The sequence below is a fragment of the Pieris rapae genome, chromosome 10, assembly GCF_905147795.1.
Source record: "Pieris rapae chromosome 10, ilPieRapa1.1, whole genome shotgun sequence".
Classification (NCBI taxonomy): Eukaryota; Metazoa; Arthropoda; class Insecta; order Lepidoptera; family Pieridae; genus Pieris; species Pieris rapae.
In genome coordinates, this window is record NC_059518.1 from 6,119,257 (window position 1) to 6,142,573 (window position 23,317).

Sequence of the window (23,317 nt, forward strand, 5' to 3'; positions counted from 1 at the left end):
ACACTACTGAAAAAAGCAATAAATAAATGGATAAATATATATTAGTGAATAATTTACCTGCTCCGGGAAGGCTGTATCTTGAAGATCTTGATCATGTTCAGCATACAGTAGAACCGTTTTGAGTGCCCGACGAAGAGATTCTTCACTGAGAGTTGTAGAAGTTCCAACAAGAGAAGATAGAGACATTGTCACTTGCATCTTTATTCTGCTGAAATTCTGTAAAATTTGTGAAGCTTAGTTGTAAAAGGATTCTAAATTCCTCACATATCAGTCTCCTCTTTAAACGTAAGACTTAATATTTTTTTTTGTTGAATTGGTTGCATGTTATGTGGGTGATCGCAGTTACTAACAAACTTTTGGTAACAAAACATTTGGCGAACCTAAAAAAACCCATTGCTTACAAAGAGAAAATTTTAATTTTTGCTCAGTTATAACAACAGAAGATAAGAACAACAGTTCTATTTATAAACTGAAACTAGTGTCGTTACAACCTTTTGACTCCTGGTCCTCTGTATCTCTAAGTACGTAGGTGATATGTCTGTATCAGACAAAGCCGTAGACTATTTGAGTCTGTGGCATGCCGGTTCTGTCAAGATGTTTTCCGTGACATCATAATCACTCACACAATAATATTGCACTTGTCTGTATTAGTTATAACCTCCCCCTGATTGTTATGTATTTAAGTTCTCCTATCTACGTCCATCCAGTGTAGCTACCGCTCGCAATAAATAATATATTTTTATATACCGATTTTTTGTTGAGTGAGTTGAGTGTTGAAGTGAGACACAGGTAATACGACTCGACATTAACTACATCAGTTTTACAAGTTTATAGCTATTAAAATCTGATGCGGTACTCTCTACCAATACAAGTTTATACCTATTAAAATCTGATGCGGTACTCTCTACCATTACAAGTTTATACCTATTAAAATCTGATGCGGTACCCATAGCAATAGCGATACTTGGCCAGACGTGTTCAATTCCGTTGTAGTTATCAATATCTGTATCGCTTATGTAGCAATTTGGGATCGCGCGGTACACATATTCATAATTGAATCGCTGTTGGAAGTTATATGGTACCAGTACTGAAATTAAATGTTTAATATTATTGCACTATCAGTATACTAACATTTCCAAGATGGTAGTGCTGCCTCATAAGCGCATACAGCGTAGCAGAGGCGTGCGCGCGTGAGCAGGCAGCCAGCGCTGCGCAGTGACGCAGCAGCACGCGGCACACACCCGGCCCCCATTCTTCCGAGCAACACGACCAGCCGAGCTGGGGAATTTAAGTGATTAATCGAAGTAATCCCCAGATTCATGTTCGCTATGGCGAAGGAATAAATGGACCCATGGCTAACGTTAAAGGAAGGTAATGCGTGCACGTATATACGTACGTTGTATAACTGTGCGACATTGCGCGCGTACAGATTTCACTGACAAAAGATAACCTTCATTTTAGAGCAGGTAAGTTGCATATTTTGTTTTAATTTTGACCTTGACATATTTTTTTAATATGTCCAAATAAAACGGCGACATGCATGCCTTTCTACACAAAACTACTTGTAGCAACTCGATAATGATAAGCACAGAAATTATGGAAAAGTAAAATAATTATATATAAAAACAATCATTACCTAACAAAATCAAAACAATATTTATTTATAGATGAAAAAGCTGAATGACGGGAAAAGAAACAAAAATCGTGAATTTTTTTCTTGTTTAAACAAATTAGGCTGTGCATACAAAAAAGCTGTAGATTAAGAAGGATACATTGAAGATATTACCTTGTGAATAAGAGCTCGAACTGTAGCGAACATATGCTGTAAGACACTGGTGCTCTGATTACGCTGAAGCGCGCGTAATACAACCCCTAGAGCACCACTACACGCCGCTTGACTCCATTCAGAACCGCTACATGACTAAAAAAAATACAATAAAGTAAGGTTTAAACGAAAAATAAGAATTTTGAAAGAATATTGGTCCACCCACAACACATTAAAACCAATTTTTGTTTTTTGTAATGTATTTTTTTTTTAAATTTTTTGTTTTGTTTAATGTTTGAATGATCTCATCGTGCATTTTATGTTTGCCTATAAGTGCTTGTCACATCCAAAATAGTATTTGGTTATTTTGCCGACATAATAATTTTTAAATAAAAAAAATAATTGGAATGTTCTAGTATGGGGACCACTCGTAAAGCAATTATGGTTTAATAAAAAAGATTTCATTTATAAGGTATAATTTCAGATAGTTGTAATTGTATCAAGCGGGAATAACCTAATTTCTTGCCAGTAATTTATTAAATCATTAAATATTGTTGGTATTTCATTTGGTAATAAAAAAATTAATAGTTTCTATTTGCTGCACTCTAAGATTCAATACATTAACTCGTCAAACGACAAATACTTTACGAGAGAAAATCTAAATTAATATATCCCAAAAAATGCTATGACAAATATCTTTAAACTTTATTATCAAACATATACGTTTTAATATATAATAATTTAAGTACGTTTTTTATAAAACGCGACGTATAAATTATGTTTTTGAACGTGAAATTGAAATTAGAATTTTTTTTTTAAATTTTTGTATGGATATTAATTAAAAAAAAGTTGATAATAACTCACCTGCACAATAGCGCAAACAGAGTGCAATAGGGTCAAGGACACTTCAGCGGAGAGCGTAGCGGCGAGAGCGGGTTGCGGGCGGGCGGGTGAAGCTGGTCGCGATCTAGTTCCGCCCCTAACCCACTCTTTGCGCCAACGGTCGCGGCCACCTGAGCGCCCACTTGATCCACCTTAATAAGAAACAGTATCTTTTACACTAAGAGTTCCTTTGTTAAAATGCTGTATTTAAATATACATATGGAGGTAAATGCGCGTCCAATTCCCCAATAGATGATCATGTCCCAGTTTATACTGGTCATATGATCACTCCATGTATTTGTATATCTATATTCACACTGTATACGTGCTAATGATAATATGAATAAAATAAAAATCTGCGTATACTGCACAAGAATGCGACATCATGTCCATCTAAACTTCTTATATGTAACTTATGTAACTACTAAACGAATACAACAGCGTGTATTTTTTCTCGATATCCCTTTCTCACTCTCTCTCAATCGGTCTCAATCACACCTTTCCTACAACATGCGCCTAAAGAAGTTTCACTTTAAAAACTATCGTATAAAAATCGCTAGTAATAAGATGTGCTACAGCTAAACTTGGTCATATAAATACCCGATTTTCCTTAGTGGGTCACAGATATTGCAAAATAGTTTAAAGTTTTTATAATAAGAGTATCTAAAACTATAAAACATGATTTAGTACTATGACCAATTTCAGCGCACGTAATTCATGTAAAACGCACCTTTACGCCGCATTATGAAATCGGACCTCGCCGATCCCTGGCCGAGAATAACGTCTTCTAACTTTGCCTTAATGTCCGTTGTTTTACGTACGTTTTGTTGCGCGCATTTCATTATTTCTTTGCGACCCTGTAAATCACATGTATTATTTAACTGCAGCCAAAACCAAACATTCATGTAATTCTATTTAGAAGGATGGCGAACTGTTCCTTCAATCTAAAGGGAAGATCTTCGACCAGTCGAACCGGCCGTCATGGCTTCAAGCTAGAAGCGGCTACGACCAATTGCATAAACTTTTAGCAGAACAACTTTGTTAACCTATCAGGGTATGACACAATCTGCGCTCACAAATCACTGCGATGACGTCATACCCTGAATGTTGTTAGCAAAGTTAGCTTTGTTATCACGCTGCTAAGGATATATACAATTTCTCGATCTTAGCCACTGTGACCTTTGGACTTGCTAGTCGGTGCTTTGACTGGTAGAGGTAGGATAGGTAGGAACTATTCACGATCCTTCCACCACAGATGCAATATTAAACGATTATCTCTTTCTCATTTCTTCTCTTGCTAACCCAACTTGAAATTTTGTCATTATTAAAGAAATGAACATAAAAATGCAAATAACCTTATATTCCTGGCATTTGAAGCACAGATCAATCAAGGCGAAGAGCGAATGGAGTCGGGCGGGCGGCAAGTCAGCCACAGCGGAGGATAGGGCGGATCGATCCGCCCAACGGAGTACCCAGACAAGGCACATCAGAAGATTCCGACTTGTTTCGCTGTTGAAGGGCGGGCGGCCACTCTATTCAGTAGAAAAGGAATGAAAAAGAATCACTAATAAAATATCATTTTTACCGCGCACTGAAGTATTTCCGAAACAATTCGAATTAGGGACTTTCAAGAAAAGAGCGTACCAATTCTTAAAAGGCCGACTACGTACTTGCGAGCTTGGCAATGCAAGTGTCCGTGAGCGGCGGTATCACAAATATGAGCTGAGCCTCCTTAAGCTGTTCCCTGTTATATAAAAATCTACTGGCCAAACTAAATACAATTTTTTGCACGAAGAAAAAGTGTTATCATAATTAAGGGTATCATGCTACTACAATAAAAACTACTGATTTATTCATATGACTACAACATACCTGTTTAAAATCACCTTCTGGTGAGGATGCAGGGTATAAACTTCCAAATTGCCCCATTTCGCCATCTAGTTGTAATATTTCTGTAAATAGTTTTTTTAGTGGAGTACAGGAGGCAAACAAGCTGGCGAGTCACTTTAACTTAAGTGTTTATCGCCGACTACGGAAGATAGGTTCCCGGCCTGATTTAGAAACTTAATATAAATAATGCTTTATTTACAAGAAATCACGCATAAAAATGATACTGAAATATTGAATTAAAAAAATAAATAAACATACTAATCTTAACACAGAAAATTTTAACACTTACAAAGACTTTAACGACTATTAACAGTTAATAGTTAAATATTTGAATAAGAAAAGTTGAACGTGACAACGTCATAAGAAAATACTTATTGAATGGTTGCATTTTTCAAAAGATCATTTTATTTGTGTAATAGATATTTTGTATGGCTATATATAGAGATGGAATAAATAGAAATTACAATTGAATTGATCAATTACATATTTGTACGCAATAATTATGTAATTTTTTTTAACGAACGAACGCTGCCGAACGCAGAGGCCTATTGTGCCTCTTTGTCGCTCGTTCCGCGCTCTCGCTTACACTTCAAGCGTTAAATGGAACGCTTCAGAGCGAGGTAACGCCGCATACGTCATGTTTTTTCGTGCGTGCAGCCGGCTGCATCTAATTATATAAGACGTTGTCACGTCAAAAAAATTTCAACTTAAATGAAAACCTGAAAACTCACCTTTACCACTGTCAAATCCCCGATAGAGTTGCGGTTGCGCATCCATTACAATGCCTAATAATGGCATGTATAGGGACGCCACTCTTGCTTTAAGTTCCGGCTGCGTGAGTCTCGGATCAGCGTCATGTGCACTTAGGAGGCACAATACGGCGTTCACTGCAGCACATTGGAGAACTGGACTTCTGTTAGAAGATGAAACAGAACATGAAAGGAGAAATTTTCAGTCAATTTAAAAAAAATATATAAAATGTAAATTATCGTTGTCTTATGCAACTAATTTTAAATCTAAACCATTCTCGCACCCACTTGAGCACAAACATTTTCAGGTCACAATTTAGGTGGAGTTTAATTACAAATGCGCCCACATAAGATTTATATATAGTGTATATCAGTGGCGAAGGGTGAAATTTTGGCAAAGGAAAGCCGGTCCAAAAAAATGACTCGATTCTGCCATTATTTCCAAATTCATGAAGTAACACGCAGCTACGGATGTGTTTTTCAGTCTGAATGTGTTTTTTGGCTGAGTTAGACAAATTATTAATATCCGTAAAACCCGTACTGCTCCAAACAGATTTCGAATCAGAAAATAACAAACACGGATGACAGAACATTTTGTTCAGTTTGCAACTGCCTGTCATCCATGTATATTTATCATATAACGACGCGTGAAAATGTTTAAAAAATCCATTTCGCCTTTTGCAATCAATAATCATGTGTGGGATTGCTCGACCTAACTGAATAACATGCTTCTTGTATGCATAACTTAGTTTTGAAAATGAAGTTTCTTTTGTAAGCAGGTAGTCTGTTGAACAGCACTCTATATGAATTAAAGCCATAATAACAAACAAAATCCACAGTATTTAACCAAATCTGCGATTAAATTACCTTACAGAATCAGTCACAGTTTAAATAACACAAATATTAAAATATAACAAACGAAATTATCACGCACTAGTGGTATAGGAACACATGTCACATACTAAAAATAATCTATTTTCAACCAAACGAAATGGAACGCGAAAATATGCCAAAATAAAAAGAATATGACTTGCGAAGGATTTCATTATAACGCTAATTCTTTTTAATTTTGTCGTCTTTTCTTTCTCCCGTGCCGTGGTTCAATAACAATAATTTCTTTGTCTCTTTCTAATAGAGGAGAGGAGAGAACTGCAAGCCGGTCGCGATCAGCCTTATCTTTCTTTAAATTTTACGTACAGTTAGCGAGCATTAAAAAGAGATGGTTTGACACGCTCTGTCTCTTTTCGCCTCATAGTAAAACGTTGGCCGAGATAAGCTGTAATTCGTCGAGTTACCTTTAATGTAATTTAGGTACGATTGACGCGCTGATTAATTTACGACTATAAAATGAAATGTGATACTTAGGGTATTGCTAAGAATTACTATTGCTATTGTAAATCGCGCAGGCATTTAATTAATAATACTTTGTTAATGAAATAGAATGTTAATACTTTTGTATGAATATGGAACTGATTTTTGAAAGGTAACCCGGTGGGAATCGGCTTGTATGGACTCTTCGCCACTGGTGTATATAGATTAATTTCATTTTGTTATTTACATGATGAGTACTTCTATACAGTCAAGTGTCTAACTTCTATTGTATTAGGTATTTAATAAAAACGACATCGGCTGTTACGACTATCGGTTTTTACGACCAAATATAAGTAGTCCGTATGTCGTTATAGAATTTCGTCTGTAATTATTATAATATCTATTTATACTTGTAGTTTTGTATGTATGCCGATCTCCACACTTAATTTAAAAATAAAATCCGTCAGTGAAAAAAAAAATTGTGGTTACTTTTATTTTCAAGGTTTTGCGAACAATATACTTTTTTTTTTTTTTTTACTTGGGGAAATGCATTGCGCATACCCTTCCGCGGCGCGACTGCTTGGTGCAGAAGGATTATGTGGGACTCGCCATTGTGCATACCCACTAAAACCCCAAGGTGCCACCAACAGTCGCCTTATGCGGGATGCGGTAACAGCAGAGCCTTATCCGCCTCCCAACACGCGATGCGGCGGTTGCGTCCGCCTCTTCCCGCCCATTGTTGGTTTGTGAGGATGCTTGACACAGCAAGCATCTTTCACAGACCGGGCCGTACGCATTTACAAATAGCTAATAAAACAATATACTTACTGCAACTCCAAAGCAGCGGTAAGATCAGCGAGCATCAAACCAGCGAGGTAGTGCCGAGATCGGAACTCTCCTGATAGTGATACTCCATTGCGGCACTCAGAGGAGCCTGAAGAGCGGGCAGAGGGCGCTGGTGATGCAGCCCTCCCAGGGCCGGAGGGCAGACAGAGGGATACGTAATGTTCGTGAGAGCAAACGATACGGAGGAACGATAGCTGCAATCATCACACACTGGTTAGAACATCAATAACAAGGGTCAACATGAAATTTGACTTTGATTGCAAAGCATTAAATTTCGGTAGTTAAGGTCGTAATAAGACGGAAAAAAAATATGGCATGAAAAGCTTTGCTTTTGTTCTTAGAAGACTGATTGAACGAAATTTTTAAAAATCTCGGATTTTAATTTTTGATTGAAAATAAAACTATTGAAATAAAAATGTTTATTATTTTTATTAAGTTTTACTATCAAATTAGCTTACAGAAAATACAGTGTAAACGTTACTACCCCACTCTCACCGCGCGGTCTTTTAAAAAATATTAAAATCAATTAAAATTTATGAAAAAATTGAAAAATGAGTATTATTATTATCACTATCACAAAAGCAAACTTTATACCGAAAAAAGGTATTTTCTTTTCGTTTTTGTGCATAACTAACTGGAAAATTATAGTATAAACTTTAGGACAAAGAACGAAAATTTTTTTGTAGAGTCGTGTAATTGTTTGTTACAGAAATTGTGTACTGTTAAAATTTAAAAAATATATATATTTACATTATTTAATAGTAGATAAATATAAAATTTTTTACAGGAATTCCATGAAAATGTGATTATTTAGTCAAATTATTAAACATATAACTTTAAATGATAAAATAATTTAATTATAACTCTCAATTCTATTGTATTAGGATACAAATACAAGTTAAATCAAAGAGGTATGTCTTCGATACAATTTTTTTTTCAGTTTATGATACTTTTTATTTTACACTCAGACTAATCACAAAGTTGATTAAAAGTATTACGGATGATATAAATTCATGGTAAAAACATCTTACCTTATAATGCACTAATGGTACAGCATCAGGCAAAGAAGATATCTTGGCGCACATTTGTTTGTGGTAACCTCTAATCAGGTTAAAAACGTAACCACGGTCCATGATACTAAGAAGGTCAAACATGAAGAACGCCAAACTGTTATTCAAGCTTTGGGTGAGACGACTATTTTTGCCATATCTATAAAGGAGAAAATGCATCAAATATTATTAAAACTGTAAAACTAATGGCCTTAAAAAAATTAAAAAAAAATATTTTACTAATTTAAAAAGTGTTACTTAATACTATTTTTTAAATTCATTAACAAAAGATTAATTATCCGTCTTCTTGTATTGAAAAATATTTATTTTTACAATTATCTAGCCTATTTAAGCAAGTTTATAATTCTATTCTAACTCTATTTTATTATTGTCTCAACGTAACTCGAAGTTTAGACTGGATTACAACAGGCGTATGCTCGTTATGTAAATGGTAAATGTACGATTTTGTTAAGGTTAAGAATATTAAAGAAGAATATATAATAAACTATATGAACAAAAAATGATTAAAAAAGTCCACCCGTGCGAAGCCGGGTCGGGCCGCTAGTATTTTATAAAGTTCTTGACAATGTTACGGCCATGTGTGACAGTGTTAACTCTTGTGAGTGAGATAATTTGATGAGTGTGAGTGAGAAAAGTATATTTAAACTTAATAAAACATACTTGGCAATAATTTCAGCGGTGACATTAGTCACAAGTGTGGAAAGGTCATCGGTGAATTGGTCCGGAAAGCGAGCCTTACGAGGTGCCTCGTGTGCGCCGCTCCAGTACAGATACTCGACCATAGATTTCACCATCAATTCAAATAGGGCCCTATTAGCAAACAAATGTTTATGTTAATTAATAAGAATCACGTATACATGTTATGGTCCTTCGAAACAGAATCTTCAATTTATTTCGTACAATTTAAAATTACAAGCAACTTTCATATTGAGCAAAACTTATTAATATAAAATAAATTTCCAGTAAATTATACAAAAATATATGTTTTAAAAACTTACCAAGAATTACTCATGGCTAGATCACGTGTGGCCCCACTAGCGACGACCCATTGCAATGCTATTTCTTCGTGGAGGATTTTACACGAACCATCCGTCATTACTGTAAAAAATCAATATTTACAAGAAAATATATTAATTTCAAACTTAATTTTTTTAAAGTTAATTATATTTTTAGTCCGTAGTAGCTTTTATAAATCAGTGCAATATTATTATTTTACCTGAGGGCGGTAAGGGCAATCCAATATCGGTATCAGAGAGCGCTGGTCGTGGAATATGACATTGATAATGTATATAGGTGCTGAGTAAGCTACTTCGACCGTGTGCATCGCAAGTTGAGCAATCGTTCATATTCTGAAAATATAAATTTAATCTTATATTTAGCAATTGATATGTATTCAATCCATAAATGAGTGGCGTATATGACTAATTTGTCTAAAATAGTGTAGATTTTTTTTATTAAGACGCTTGTAGCGGCAAATTAGCTATAACGACGTTAAATATGAAAATTGAAATTTGAGCATTTATATACTTTGATTTTACTCTAAGAAATGTATTGCTTCTATACATACCGTGATATCTGTAAACAAATGGGCAATACAAGTGAATACGTCTTGAGCGATGTTTAACGTTTGTCCCGCAAGCGATGGTGGCGCCACAAGTAACTGTAAGAGCTTGTCTGCCACTACGGGCAAGTAGCGTGCAAGGGATTCTACGTTGGCTGTTGGCAGCTCTGTAATGCTGGAAAATTTAAGTAGGATTAAATAACCCTATATAGTCGTGGGTGGTCCTTTAAAACATTTATTTTTTATTTTTTTATTTGTAGTTGCGAATAGATATTGAATTCCTAAATGCACACGACACTCTCCATACGTGAGATAATATGGATAACGTAAACATTAAAAACAAATTATTGAAAGGGTTTTAATTGATAAATTAAAAAAAAATACTTTGTACCTTTTTGGTTCCGCGGTTAATAAAACAAAACAACAATTATAATTATATAAAGGGTTCCAGTCGAGTTGGAAATTTACTTGCAACTCTTTAGCCTGTATTCTAGAACGACACTCAAACTTAAATCTAGCTTCAATAGCTGTCAATATGAGAAGTGACTTTAAACTTATAAACAAAAGGGACTACATTTAAATTTATTACCTAGCTCTTAGTTCCGCTTCCATATTGGCTAAGCCAATCCTCGGTGGAATATTTCCTTCTTGGACTGCTTCACAGGCCATTGCAAATCTTTCTATGTAACCATCCTACACAGATAATAAATTTATAAAAGAGTGAGGTTTAAAACTTTCACCATAAAAACATATCTACAATTAATTTACCTGCGGGTGTACCGTGGTATACGCTTCCAACGCGATGTTAAATATGGGTTTATGGTTGTCTATCCATCGTGTACCAGGTAACAAGACATCGGGGAATATGTAAGAGTAGTTGGGAGGCGGTTCCTCGCACATCACAGGCAGGTTGTATTCGCCACACGTCAATTTACCGTTGCGGCATAGAGGTATCCACTGTAATATTTAACAGTATTGGTAATTGGTATAACACAGCAACCAATAAGCAAACCCTTCTTCTTAACACGAGTAAATTATCAGTTTTCGGTGCCTGACATAGATGTCTGATATTTTCCTTCACAGTGTTACATCTCTAGGGCACCTCCAGTGCCTGACACACGCCGTTGACTTTTCGGGTCTAAGACATGTCGGTTTCCTCACGATGTTTTCCTTCACCGTTCGAGCGAATGTTAAATGCGCAAATAGAAAGAAAGTCCCTAGGTGCACAGCCGAGGATCGAATCTACGACCTATGGGATGAGACTCGCACGCTGAAGCCAACACTTAAAGTGCTATATGGGTTATACTTACGGTATATCCCACAACAGTTTCAACATTTTTCTCTTGATCAGGCGCGACTGGTTTCCTCTGGCAGGCCACGTGAAGAAACGTGAAGAGGAGGTGGTGCTGATCGCCCAAACCAGCTGGCAATTTAATTTTAATCTCATCATACAATGATGGGTTCCTGAAAGTATTGAAACAATAAAGAAATGTCCCTTCCCTATAAGACAAAAAATATATTTGGTTCGTTTTTAATTTTTCATCCAATATCATCCCTTATGAACGTAGGCTATAGAATATCTCCAAAAATATAGGTATCCGTATGAAAACTTCGATAATTTAATCTTTCCTTCGATAAAATAAACGTGAAAAATACCAACAAAAATCTCTATACGTATAGTATTCGCTGCGAAAACTATTGAAATCAATATATCTACAAAAAGTCTAACTATGTAAACATATTTCTAATAAAATAAATACCCAGGTGTGCGAAAGCGGTACTGATAGCTTTTTAGTTCAATGATAAAAACCGTGGAGTTTTATCGGACTTTTTTTTGACCTCTAAATTAAGTTCAGCAAAAGCTTCCCCAAGTATCGCAAAGATCAAAAGGATAATCCGTTAAACTTTAAAGTGTGTAAAATTTACTTTGTAATACTCGATATGTTTATTGACAAAACATTATGCTTACTTGTTATGATACAGTACGGTCGTAAAAGCCTCTGTACTAAACTCTGGACACGAGCTACGTCCGAAGATATTTGGCAGAGCAGCAATTTGTTCTTCACCCGCCATTAGTTGCACTCGAACCTAAACAATTTCGCATTCGTTGAGCGCAGCTAGTCTAACTGTGCGTCTAGTGTCTTTATATTAAGTATGATTCTTTAGACACACTGGTTGTCATACATTAATAACTTGTAAGAGCATAGAAATAACATATGGTTTTACTTAATATATTAAATAAATATAAGAAATTATTTATAGCTTTAAAAGTCAATTACTAAAATGATTGATTATACATAAAACCAAAATCAACTATATAATTAAATGTTCCTCAGGAATATTTTGGACGCTGTCGAGAGACATTTTATAATATAACAACATACATAAAAGACACACAATTACTGGACATAACCCATCTTAGTAAATGATTTTCAGTGTTTGATATATTTATAGGGTTAGAAGTTCAACCATATAATCGAAGGCAAATATATAATTTTGTTTCCTTTTAAATAGTGATATTTTTTAAAATTAAATTGTCTAAGAACAAATTATGATTATTAGATGTATAATGTAATATTGTCTTTGAAATACTTGTAAATTAAATTAATATTTCAGTTCCAGTACATGTATGAAAATGTAAAACAATGAAATTAATTATTATAATTTAAGAAATACACTTACAGTAATATTCCTCGCAGAACCGGTCCTTGACGTGAAGGCGTTAAAATTGAGTTCTCGTACGCACACATACAACAGATTGCGGTACTGCTGATGTGGAATGGTAGGGGAGATCAGGGGAAACGGTAATATCTCCCTGCAGGGACGAACGTTATCATCTACGGATATAATATATAATGTGGTCATTTCATATCAGGTGGGATTTTGAAAATATATGCAATTTTACGGCTAGCAAAATAAAAAACACGGTGAAAAAATTCCTACAAAAAGTAGCTTATTTTCCAAGATTAAGAATAATTTTTACAACGTGGTTTATGTGAGGTATTTAATAAACATTTCAAAGCGAAAGACTACGACCGCTGTAAGGACAAGTTTTATAAAAAAATATAAAAAATTTATCGTATTACATCGGTTAAAGAATTATTTTTTTAAGTGCAAAAATTATAATGATATATCAGGGTTATGTGTAAATCGACGTATAATTGTTAATGTTAGGAGGTGATATAGGGTGATTATTTGCAAAAAAAAATTTTTTGTTTAGCTTTTTACAAATTAAGTCAGAAAATACATTTTTTTCTTCTGATTAACAAAACTATAATTAAGCCTGATTTAAGATTTAACTTAATAATAAAGTTATTCCTCTAAATACAAATCGCATTAATTTTCTGAGTTCAGTAATAGAAATAATCAGTCACTTTATACCGCATCACATTAACGACGATTCAGATGAAATCCCTAGTTTCTTACCCCTATCACTTCCTTACGGGAACACGTCGAATTACTAATATAAATATATAATAACCCTGTGTATAAATTATCCAGTCATACATAAATTATAAAACAGTAGGTATTTTTGTACAATACCTCCGTAAGGGGCAATTTTAGCCAATTCCGGTGTAAGGCCATTCTTAATTTCTTCAGGTGCGGGTGATACTTCAATCTTTAATGTTCCCGGTATACATTTTAGTTTCTTCGGTGCAGAGCTAGGGCGTTTGATTTCAGCCAAGAACTTGTATAAGTCCTCATCTCTGAGCTTATCTGTTTCCTGTAAAAAAATAATAATTTATAAAAACAAAATGTATATGACTGTGGCGTGGGCGCGCACTTAATTTCTCAGAAATAATACTCAGTTTATCACTACATAGTATAAAACAAAGTCACTTTCTCTATCCCTATGTATGCTTAAATCTTTAAAACTACGCAACGGATTTTGATGTCGTTTTAATACAGTGATTGAAGAGGAAGGTTTATATATATAACTATCGACCCGGCTTTGCACGGGTGCAATGCTGATACTAAATACACTACAGAAAATCTGTGAACGTTGTATATAAAAATGTGGGTTATCCATAAGAGATAGACATAATATACCATCACGGACTTTTCTGTAGACCTTTTCAATGTGTACAATACTTAGTACATTATTTTGATAAAACTCGTAGGGTTCAGCTTGCGTTTGCAATGTAAGCGGAAAAAATGTAATTATTTACGACATCACATTAGAAACCTCAAAAATAACAGTACTTCTCCACTATTTAATGTATGTTATTATACATATATAAGTATAACCTGTTATATAAGTGTAACCTGTTGTGGATGCATCCAGTGTGTTTGTATTTGTTTTATTTTTGACTTTGTTTTTATTAAGGATGTCTCTGTTTGGTTTCCCAATAAATATATAAATAAATAAATATAAACCTTCATCTTGAATCACTCTATCTATTAAAAAAACCGCATCAAAATCCGTTGCGTAGTTTCAAAGATTTAAGCATACAAAGGGATATAGGGACAGAGAAAGCGACTTTGTTTTATAATATGTAGTGATAACATTCATTAAATAGTGGAGAAATATTTATGTTATTTTGAGATTTCGAATTTAATGTCAATAAATATAGTAAATAATTACATTTTTTTAGCTTACATTGCAAACGCAGGCTAACCCTACGAGTTTTATCAAAATAATGTACTAAGTATTGTACACATTGAAAAAGTCTACAGAAATCTCTGTGATGGTATATATCTATCTCTTTTGGATATCCCACAATAACATATCTTTGTTATTTATTTTTTAAAACAAATAATGCCTTATTTTCGAAGCGATTTTAACCAATACAGCATTAATCCTTATCCAATAAAAATACCTTAAATACATCGTTGATTTAATATAGATCTATATGGCCTATTACAGCATATGATTTAATATATTTTCGAAGATATTACAGATTTAAAAACAGCGCGTCGGAGGCCGCGGTTCTATAACAATACTTAATAAAAACGTTTCATCAGCATTGCACCCGTGCGAAGCCGGGGCGGGTCGCTAGTTATTTATGAGAGCTTAAGGCTTGTGATCGGAAGGTAAATCTTACTTTATAATGAATCATGAATACTTGCTAATAGCCAGACTTTACCTGTTTAAAGAAACTTGTAACAGTGATAACAATCGGTTTGAACGTGTCCAAATTGTGCGCGATGTCATCAGCATTTTGCGTATTGTTCGTTCGTCGTTCGACGGATCCTTTGCGAGTGAGGGACCCGCCAACTTCACCGGCGCGTCTTCGCAACTGTTCCAAACTGCTCGATGAGGCTTTGCGATCTGAAAAAATTATTATGTACTATATAAAACACAGTTTTTTAAAGAGAGAGTGGAAAAATAAACAATTGCGGGTATATAATATTTTGGGTCAGAATAGTTAAGATTAATTACTCAAGAGAAAGCCGTGTATGGGGCAATATAAAAAAAAATCATAAAACTGTGACGACGAGCATGTATCAAAGTGGATAAAGGGAAAGAGGTAGTGCACCAAGGAAGTGGAGATCAGTGCCTTCCGCCTACGTATATATAAAGATAAATATTTTTTTTCGTATTGTTCTTTTGTATTCTTATATTATATTTATCAATTCTTTAAACGTTTTTAAATAGATTTATTACACGATATAAAAATTATTTTAATTCAATAAAAATAATTACATTTTGAAAAATTGCAAATATCTCAACCGATTCGCTTTTAAAATCCAATAACAATATTTCTTTAAGACTCCGTTATTGAATTGTTCGAATATACATAATTACACATATTTCTGTATTTACCTAGACTATTCGTATGAGAATTTGTTCCATCTTTTTCGGTAGCATCCCGTTCCAAGCTGTTAGATCCAGATAATATATTGAGAAGAGAAACAGCGCTCCAAGCGAGGGGCATTCGAAACTTTCCGAGGCGCGAACATGCAACTTGTGCGCTTGCGCGTACCTTTTCACGATTCTTAAAAATAAATTTATACAAATTATTATCTTTCGCATTGCAATACTGTCGACATGTGTATATATTATTTAAAACTTTAAATAAAACAGTCCCGTTGCAAGTCTACAGAAAATAAAATCACATGATGATCAAGCTGTAATAAATATAAATTCTAGTGTCATGGGTACCATATCTGGGAGAAACAATTAATGTTTTGGTATAGCGTGTATACAGGATGCTCACCTAGTTTAAAATGATTAATGAAATCAGTAGAACCGTATTGTATACGCAAAAATTATTATCTTTGTTATATTAGTTAACGCAAAAGGCAATTAAGTAAATGAAACTTCTCTCTAAAAAATACTTTAATATTGTTTAATTTAGGTGACCTCGCTATCTCTATCTTTATAGCTGCACTAGAAACGTCGAATAATATGAATAAAATTTATTAAAGTTTTATCTGTATGGTTCAGATCTAAATAAAACAAATGACTGTTTTTATACTACCAAAGCAAAACCAACCTTATCATCCTTAATATACGGTTCAATGCACTCATTGACGTCACCTTGCAGTACTTTCTCCACTCGTACTACAAGAAACACATCAGGCGACGGATTCAGTATATCAAACACAGCACTTCTACATAACGTTGATAAATCTGCATGGGGTATGTGCGTAGAGAGCATTTGCTTCGTACATTCTGAATTTAGATTGAAATAAAAGTTTTCAGATAGCTTTCGCTTTTCTTTAGCGTCGTAGAGCGCCATAGACGCGAATAGAGGTTCAACATCCAGTTCCAATCTGAAATTTATAATATCATTTTAATACTGTTTTTAAGTTAGCTATGATATTGTAACAACAACCATTCCATCAATTTATCTTTCACTAGCTGTAAAAAATAGATTTTAATAAATGATTTTGATATAATATGAATAAGGTTTGTTGGCAAAAGAAAATAAAGCATTTGTACTCTGATTTTTCATTTCATAGAATTTGGACATTTCATAAGTGTTGCTACTAAAACAGTTTTCCACTTAATATGGGACAAATTTGACCCATTTGAGGGCAATAAAAAATAAAATGGTACGTTTTTTTTATGTTTTACATACAAAAAGGTAAATCTGAATATTTACACAAGCGAACTTATACAAAAATAACCAATATTTGAATATCACGAACGATGTTTCGAATTAGTGAAGTGAAGTGAAAATCTGAGTAAAATTAATTAACAAAACAGTGGTTCCCCATGATCTTAGAATGAGAATAAGAAACGAGAAACTATGATTTCCTATGACTTGACTCTTTCAAAGTTCAAACAATTTTTGACGTAGGTACAAAATTCAGACAAAGTCTCATTTCTGAATCTTACTCCTAGTCTGAATCTATATCTTTTTGTTTTAATTTCTTTCATAGCGAGAGAACACAAAGGCACTGGATCTTTAGGTTTTACACTTCAAGTCTTAAAGTCAACAATGACCTTGGTAAATAAAGAGTGACAGACTTCATTGTCAGTTCTTCGCGTCATTTGAGAACTTGCAGTAAATGTAAATTCTAATATATTCTAATTATAAAGAATTTATTTTGTTGACGTTCATAACTGTACATTATTACCTACATAAATAAATTATATTTTACTGTTTTATTTTTATTACATAGGCAAATAGGTTACCAGACTCCTATAAAATTCAGTCCGAACCATTTACTTTATCGAAAATCAAAACTAGGGCTCTAAGCCTAGTGTTACCTATAAAATACTGGTAAATAATTACTTAAGTTGATGACAAATAACCAATATTCTATGCCCCATCAGTTCACAGGGCATTTCAGCAGCTAATCTCCGTTCTACAGCTTCTTCCTCATCCAAATATGGGGCATACAACCCAAGAAGATCTGATTGTCTGTTTTCCAACCTATTAAAGAGAAACGGTGGTTTTTATTGTACATTTATACACCAATTTCGGGGTTAGTAAAGCTTCGTAATGTAAAATAGAAAAAAATAAATAAACTTGTTTCATTAATAACTTATTAAGATATCTTTATTAAAAAAAAATACTGTTTTGAAATTGGGTTTGTCGGAATGTTGTCAGAAATTTAACCTGAAGATTATTTAGGTTAACAACTAAGCCTTGACATACAAAAACGAATTAAATTAATCTATAATATCCAGTTTAATAATGTAAGCATGCACAGAATGTGTTAGTTACCTTTTAGCTTCATTAGTAGCATCAATGTGTTCCTGAGGTTTTTTGTCAAACAAGTCAGGTAGCAAGGGGTCTGACGATGAGCTTCTCAGGTCAAGACTAGCCCAAGATCCTCGAGGAGTAAGAGTTTCATTACAGGAAGATGACGATGAAATAGAAGCAACTGATTGACGGCCACTGGATGGTTGAGATTCAAATTGAAGTGACAGCTGTCGAAGCAAATAAATAAATTGCAATAAGGATACTCATTATGCAATAAATTTTTTTCGATTGTTCATTAAACACATCTTGTTGTCTTAGATAGATATTGTAGTCAGAAACAAATTTTACATGTCTAATAATTTATTTACCTATAAAAATTTGTTAGCAAGTCCTTATAATATTCAATTCAATAATACTTCTCCAACATATATAATAAAACAACAAACATATATACAAAATCAAAATTTTTATTGATTTATATTAAGATTGTGAAAGTGGTTGTATTTTTACTTCAAATACTACTATTTTAAAGCAATTGAGCAATTCATAGATGAAAATTTAAAGTTAACCTGTTGTGAAGCCAGTTCTTCCATAGAGGTTGAATGTTCAGCGTCAACTTCATAGTTTTGTGGTGGAGCTAAAAGAAGTTTATCAAGCCTTTCTGCAAGTCGTTCTCTACCATAGGCTGACCCTGAGTAGTTTCGATACTTGTATTCTGCAACTGTGTAGTCTGAAGTGTAGCAACTTATGCAGTCCCGGACAAACATAGGAGCTTTAGAACTAAAAAATAATTTGTTCAAATTTAAAATTCGTTTTCAAATAGCTTTGTAAATAAATCATCATATTTATCTATATTATTTATCTTTTATCAATTCAATTTTATTTAGATGATTTTCGAAAAAAAAATACATACTAATCTTCATCAGGTAGCACATGTGTCAGAGTTCTAATCTTCCGTGGTATTGTCACAAGCTCAATGTCATTTGTTGGATAGGCAAGAGGATCACCCTCACCCATCATCCTGTCACACACATCTTCATAGTCTGGTGGTTCAATCATGTCAGATAGTGAAATCTGTAAGTAAAAGTAAAGACAGTAAGAGTCAAAATAAATAATATACCTAAATTATTAACTGAAGTTTACATAATTAAAATAGTTCAAAACACCTATATTCATATTTTAGTAATTAGACAGCCTTCTCAGTTTTCTAATATTCTATAACTAAGAGAACTGGATAAGATTAATAAATTAAGATATCTCACTCCTAATATTAGACTTTATAAAGCTTAAATATAATTATAGACCATGTTGTATGGATACAAGATAATATATAAGTACCTATACCAATTAGGGATAAAATAGGTGACTAAGAACAATATACAATTATGGGATTACAGTATTTCCTATGTCCGTGTGAATCATAGAAATAAATGTTATGTTATTAGTAGAACTTACAGAAGATGAGCACCCAGAGAGCGTCCCAACCTTCGACTGACTAGCATAGACCTTTCGAGCCTCCCCAGCATTCCTATAAATAGGGAAAAATCAATTCTCCATTTATTAATAAGCCAAGTTCATGCATCAATACACTGTTACACCCATACAAACATTATAAAGCCATTTACCCGGAAGAATTCTGATATTTACGTCCTAGAGTCATCTAAAACGGGAGGACGAGGGTGCCGATGTTGCTAAAGGTTTAGCTCCACTCAAAATATTTAATTTATTAAATACAATAACACTCACTGTTACAAAAACACAAACAACAATTTTCTTGATGTTTAAAATTTTAACTTGAATTAAAAATTAAACGTCAAGAATGACATTCTAAGCACAGATACCATATTAATAAACCAGTCTACAATTCTCAGTTGAAGCAGTTTAATTATTGAACTCATCGCGTACCTACTATTATTATAGGTATGCGATGACTATTAATATTGACTCTAAGTCCAAGGGGATGCACTGGTGGTCAATTCACTTTTTTCACATGAGATAAGACCACTTTTTCGAATCTTCCGCGATATGGGCTCTCCAAAAAATTACGCAACTGAATTTCCAGTTTTCTCGCTGCTCAGATCTTTAAGGTTGTAATCGACGCAGCATGTTCCAACTAGTGGCGTAGCAATTGATGATTGGCGATGATGATGATATTAATTGATCCCTAAGGTCCTTAATGTTACTTTAACACTTTCAGCGCGTAATTTAGCCTTTCGTGGACATAGATAAAACGCAGATAGCAGTGCTCCAAGCTCCAAAGAAAGCTTATTGAGTATTGTTGAGTTTTTAGGAAAATATGGACCGATTTTACGAGAATTCTTAACTAAACCAAATAGCCAGTTAAAATGCTTAAGTCCAAAAATACAACTCATACAACAGAAAATACACTAATAAATGCCGCACCATTCTACTCTATCATATTCGATACAACTCAAGATATTATAAAAATTTATCAAATGTGATAACTTTACTGTTATTGTATGATCGAAAAAGATGGTAATGGGGTCCCAAAGGAAATTGTTATTAAATCATTTTTTTTAGGATTCCATGAAGTTTCAAGGATATAATGGTTCTAACGCAATGAAGGGACTTAAGGCGGAGTTTAAAAACTTGGTGGAGTACTGCTTCTCCACCATGCCACGACATCCAGAATACTCAGTGTTGCATCACACACACGCTGTACATTCAGGGATACATACCTATCCTTTCCTGTTCATATAGATTTGCCCACTTTCACCACCAATTCTTTTCAATCTAAAATGTACTATGCAGTCGATAGCCCATATAACGCCTTTAAATCCACTTATGGATCTGAAACCTACAGATCCTAATCCTGTTCACGGATTGTTGCAGGCGTTTGTATAAATTACTGATTTCTCCTGGCCAGAGGTTTTTGAACAAGAACCTTTTTAAAAATCAGATGAATGACGAATATTTTTGTCGTGTATACCCGTTAAACTAGACTTCTGCGTTGTGTAAGCATTGTACAAGTCTTCATAAGTACAATCAAAACACTTGTCAGCCGTATACATCAGATTTGTTAATTCAGGAATTATTAGTAATATTTTTCTTATAACAGAAACAGACTCATACGATGTACATGTTTATTACTCAGACTGATAATATTATGTTTAGTAGCATTTTTATAGAGATTAAATTTATTTACTTTTTTATTACATTTATTCACTATAAAATTAATCTCTATGAAAAATATTGTGAAAACAATGAATGTTTCATGGTACTTAGTCAAGTTTCATGTAATTCCAAATTTGTGTTACTCAGAATTCCACAAACCGTTTCGCAACACGTGCGTAAAACACGTGCTTCTTTTTATACATTTTTGAAATTGACGAAAGGGCAATGTTAATCTGTGGCTTTAATTGGATAACGCGGCTTCCTCGCCACGAGACCAGCCACGTTTTAGATTTTGTAACTCAAACAATTGGGCTTTATACCTTCTGAAGGAATGAGGAAATCTTGAGAAACACGTCATTTTTGCACAATTACGTTAATTTTGCTCAGTAAAAATTAAAAAGAATCGTGCGTCATTCTACAAATGTTTCTTCTAGATTGAAAGGCTGTATGTACAATTTTTTTTTAAGAAAGAGGCACTTTATATAAACCCATAATTATTAAAGAAAGCCAATACAGGAAAGGCTATATGGCACGGGAAACTTATTAATTTTATATTAAACTTACCATATAATAAACTTTCTAGTAAAATTAGGATGCATACAGGTGTTTTATGTACCTAAGTTAGGTTCTACTTGGAAAATAATAGTATTGGAGTATAAACCCCAGCAACTTTTTTGATAGTGGAAGCCATAGCTTAAATGCTAACGTAAAGATTAAATTTAATGAGTTAAGTATTTTCTTTATTTACTTACAATAGGTAAAAATTAACAAAGAATGCAGCGTCTAATATAGAACTTTTCTAATAAAATATTACCATAAATTCCTAACATAAAATGCGATCGCTAACATGATAATCCTTCTAAATGAGGACAGGACTAAGTGAACGTTCATTTTCCACAAAGTTAAATAAAAAGGGGTCTTACCAAAGCTTTCCATCTGCTTTAATCGAGTTGGGAGTTAAATTTATATGAAGTTTTACCATATTTTACGGGACGCAAAGTTTTATATAAAATCATACGACAATTGTTTTTTTAATTTCGTTGATCCTCCTTACATGTACAAATAATAGTTTGTTTACTTTACTTTAATAACAGATGTAGGTTATTATTATAGTCTAATGATGTGCGCACTATTTCAAATTAAAATAGACAGATTCGGTGTTGTTTCACCATATGTTAAAACAAGAAAAATCCAAATTCGGAACCCGTCCTTTTTGCTACAAGTTTATTTTTAATGGATACTATGATTATCTAGAGAATCTGTAAAATGTATTTACTAATTATTTGTAGGCTGTATTCGATACCAATGGCTTAATCGATGTTTTCGATATCCGTGCGTATTACGTCATACTCCTTACCATAAGATATTTATCCTTCACAAACACATGCAATGCAATTATATAAAATAGTTCGCTGAATGAGCAAAAGCTTGCGTATGTCTCATAATCGATAATACGAGTTGCAATTGGATTTTCGCGTAGATTATAGAATATTATACTAACAACGTTTTAATCTCAAGGGTTTTACAGAAGAGTTATAATGCCGTCAAAGAAACTCTCAATCCCAGAGGGCTCGCGAGAGCGTTGCCGGCCGGTAAATTTAATAAAAGAGTGGTTTCGTTAATAGAACAAATATATGGACTTCGAACAATCTTATCGAACATATTGTTATTTGTTCTATACTTTATTAGTATTTCGCTGGGATTGTGGAAAATCAAAAGAATGTTTTACACTTAAAAGAAGTGGTTATATATCTTTCTGCTTCTATTCTAATGCCTTGTCCAGAATTTTGCTACAAGAATTGAAAAACATCTCTATACTTGTATATATACAAGGAATCTTTAACATGCGGAATTCTAAATGTCTGAATCTGCAGTACTAAGTTAGTAATTCGACCCGCTCAGTCTGGAGCTAGCTACCCCTAGTATCATTTACGTGCTAGTGCAGAACACACGCCTTCAACATTTAATTTTGGAAAACATTTTTATTTACTTTTTAAATTTTTAAT

At 33.7% G+C, this 23,317-nt stretch overlaps 1 protein-coding gene across 1 annotated transcript in view; it reads right to left on the bottom strand.

Moving 5' to 3' along the window:
* LOC110991309 (dedicator of cytokinesis protein 7) overlaps positions 1–19,958 on the bottom strand; it is a 28,564-nt gene extending 8,606 nt beyond the window's left edge. The window contains exons 1-29 of the mRNA XM_022256632.2: positions 19,802–19,958; positions 19,632–19,704; positions 19,090–19,250; positions 18,746–18,956; positions 18,198–18,403; positions 17,763–17,903; positions 16,515–16,794; positions 15,842–16,013; positions 15,162–15,346; positions 13,618–13,798; positions 12,757–12,911; positions 12,044–12,162; positions 11,385–11,538; positions 10,843–11,031; positions 10,664–10,767; positions 10,081–10,249; positions 9,730–9,862; positions 9,512–9,611; positions 9,174–9,323; positions 8,475–8,652; positions 7,426–7,637; positions 5,269–5,450; positions 4,520–4,599; positions 4,003–4,179; positions 3,378–3,504; positions 2,630–2,799; positions 1,787–1,921; positions 1,132–1,278; positions 58–216 (exon numbers count right to left, since the gene is read on the bottom strand). Of these exons, the coding sequence (XP_022112324.2) occupies positions 58–216; positions 1,132–1,278; positions 1,787–1,921; positions 2,630–2,799; positions 3,378–3,504; positions 4,003–4,179; positions 4,520–4,599; positions 5,269–5,450; positions 7,426–7,637; positions 8,475–8,652; positions 9,174–9,323; positions 9,512–9,611; positions 9,730–9,862; positions 10,081–10,249; positions 10,664–10,767; positions 10,843–11,031; positions 11,385–11,538; positions 12,044–12,162; positions 12,757–12,911; positions 13,618–13,798; positions 15,162–15,346; positions 15,842–16,013; positions 16,515–16,794; positions 17,763–17,903; positions 18,198–18,403; positions 18,746–18,956; positions 19,090–19,250; positions 19,632–19,704; positions 19,802–19,836 (4,485 nt within the window). The 5' untranslated portion in view covers positions 19,837–19,958. The remainder of the gene's footprint in view (positions 1–57; positions 217–1,131; positions 1,279–1,786; positions 1,922–2,629; positions 2,800–3,377; positions 3,505–4,002; positions 4,180–4,519; positions 4,600–5,268; positions 5,451–7,425; positions 7,638–8,474; positions 8,653–9,173; positions 9,324–9,511; positions 9,612–9,729; positions 9,863–10,080; positions 10,250–10,663; positions 10,768–10,842; positions 11,032–11,384; positions 11,539–12,043; positions 12,163–12,756; positions 12,912–13,617; positions 13,799–15,161; positions 15,347–15,841; positions 16,014–16,514; positions 16,795–17,762; positions 17,904–18,197; positions 18,404–18,745; positions 18,957–19,089; positions 19,251–19,631; positions 19,705–19,801) is intronic.
* Between the last annotated feature and the right edge of the window lie 3,359 nt (positions 19,959–23,317).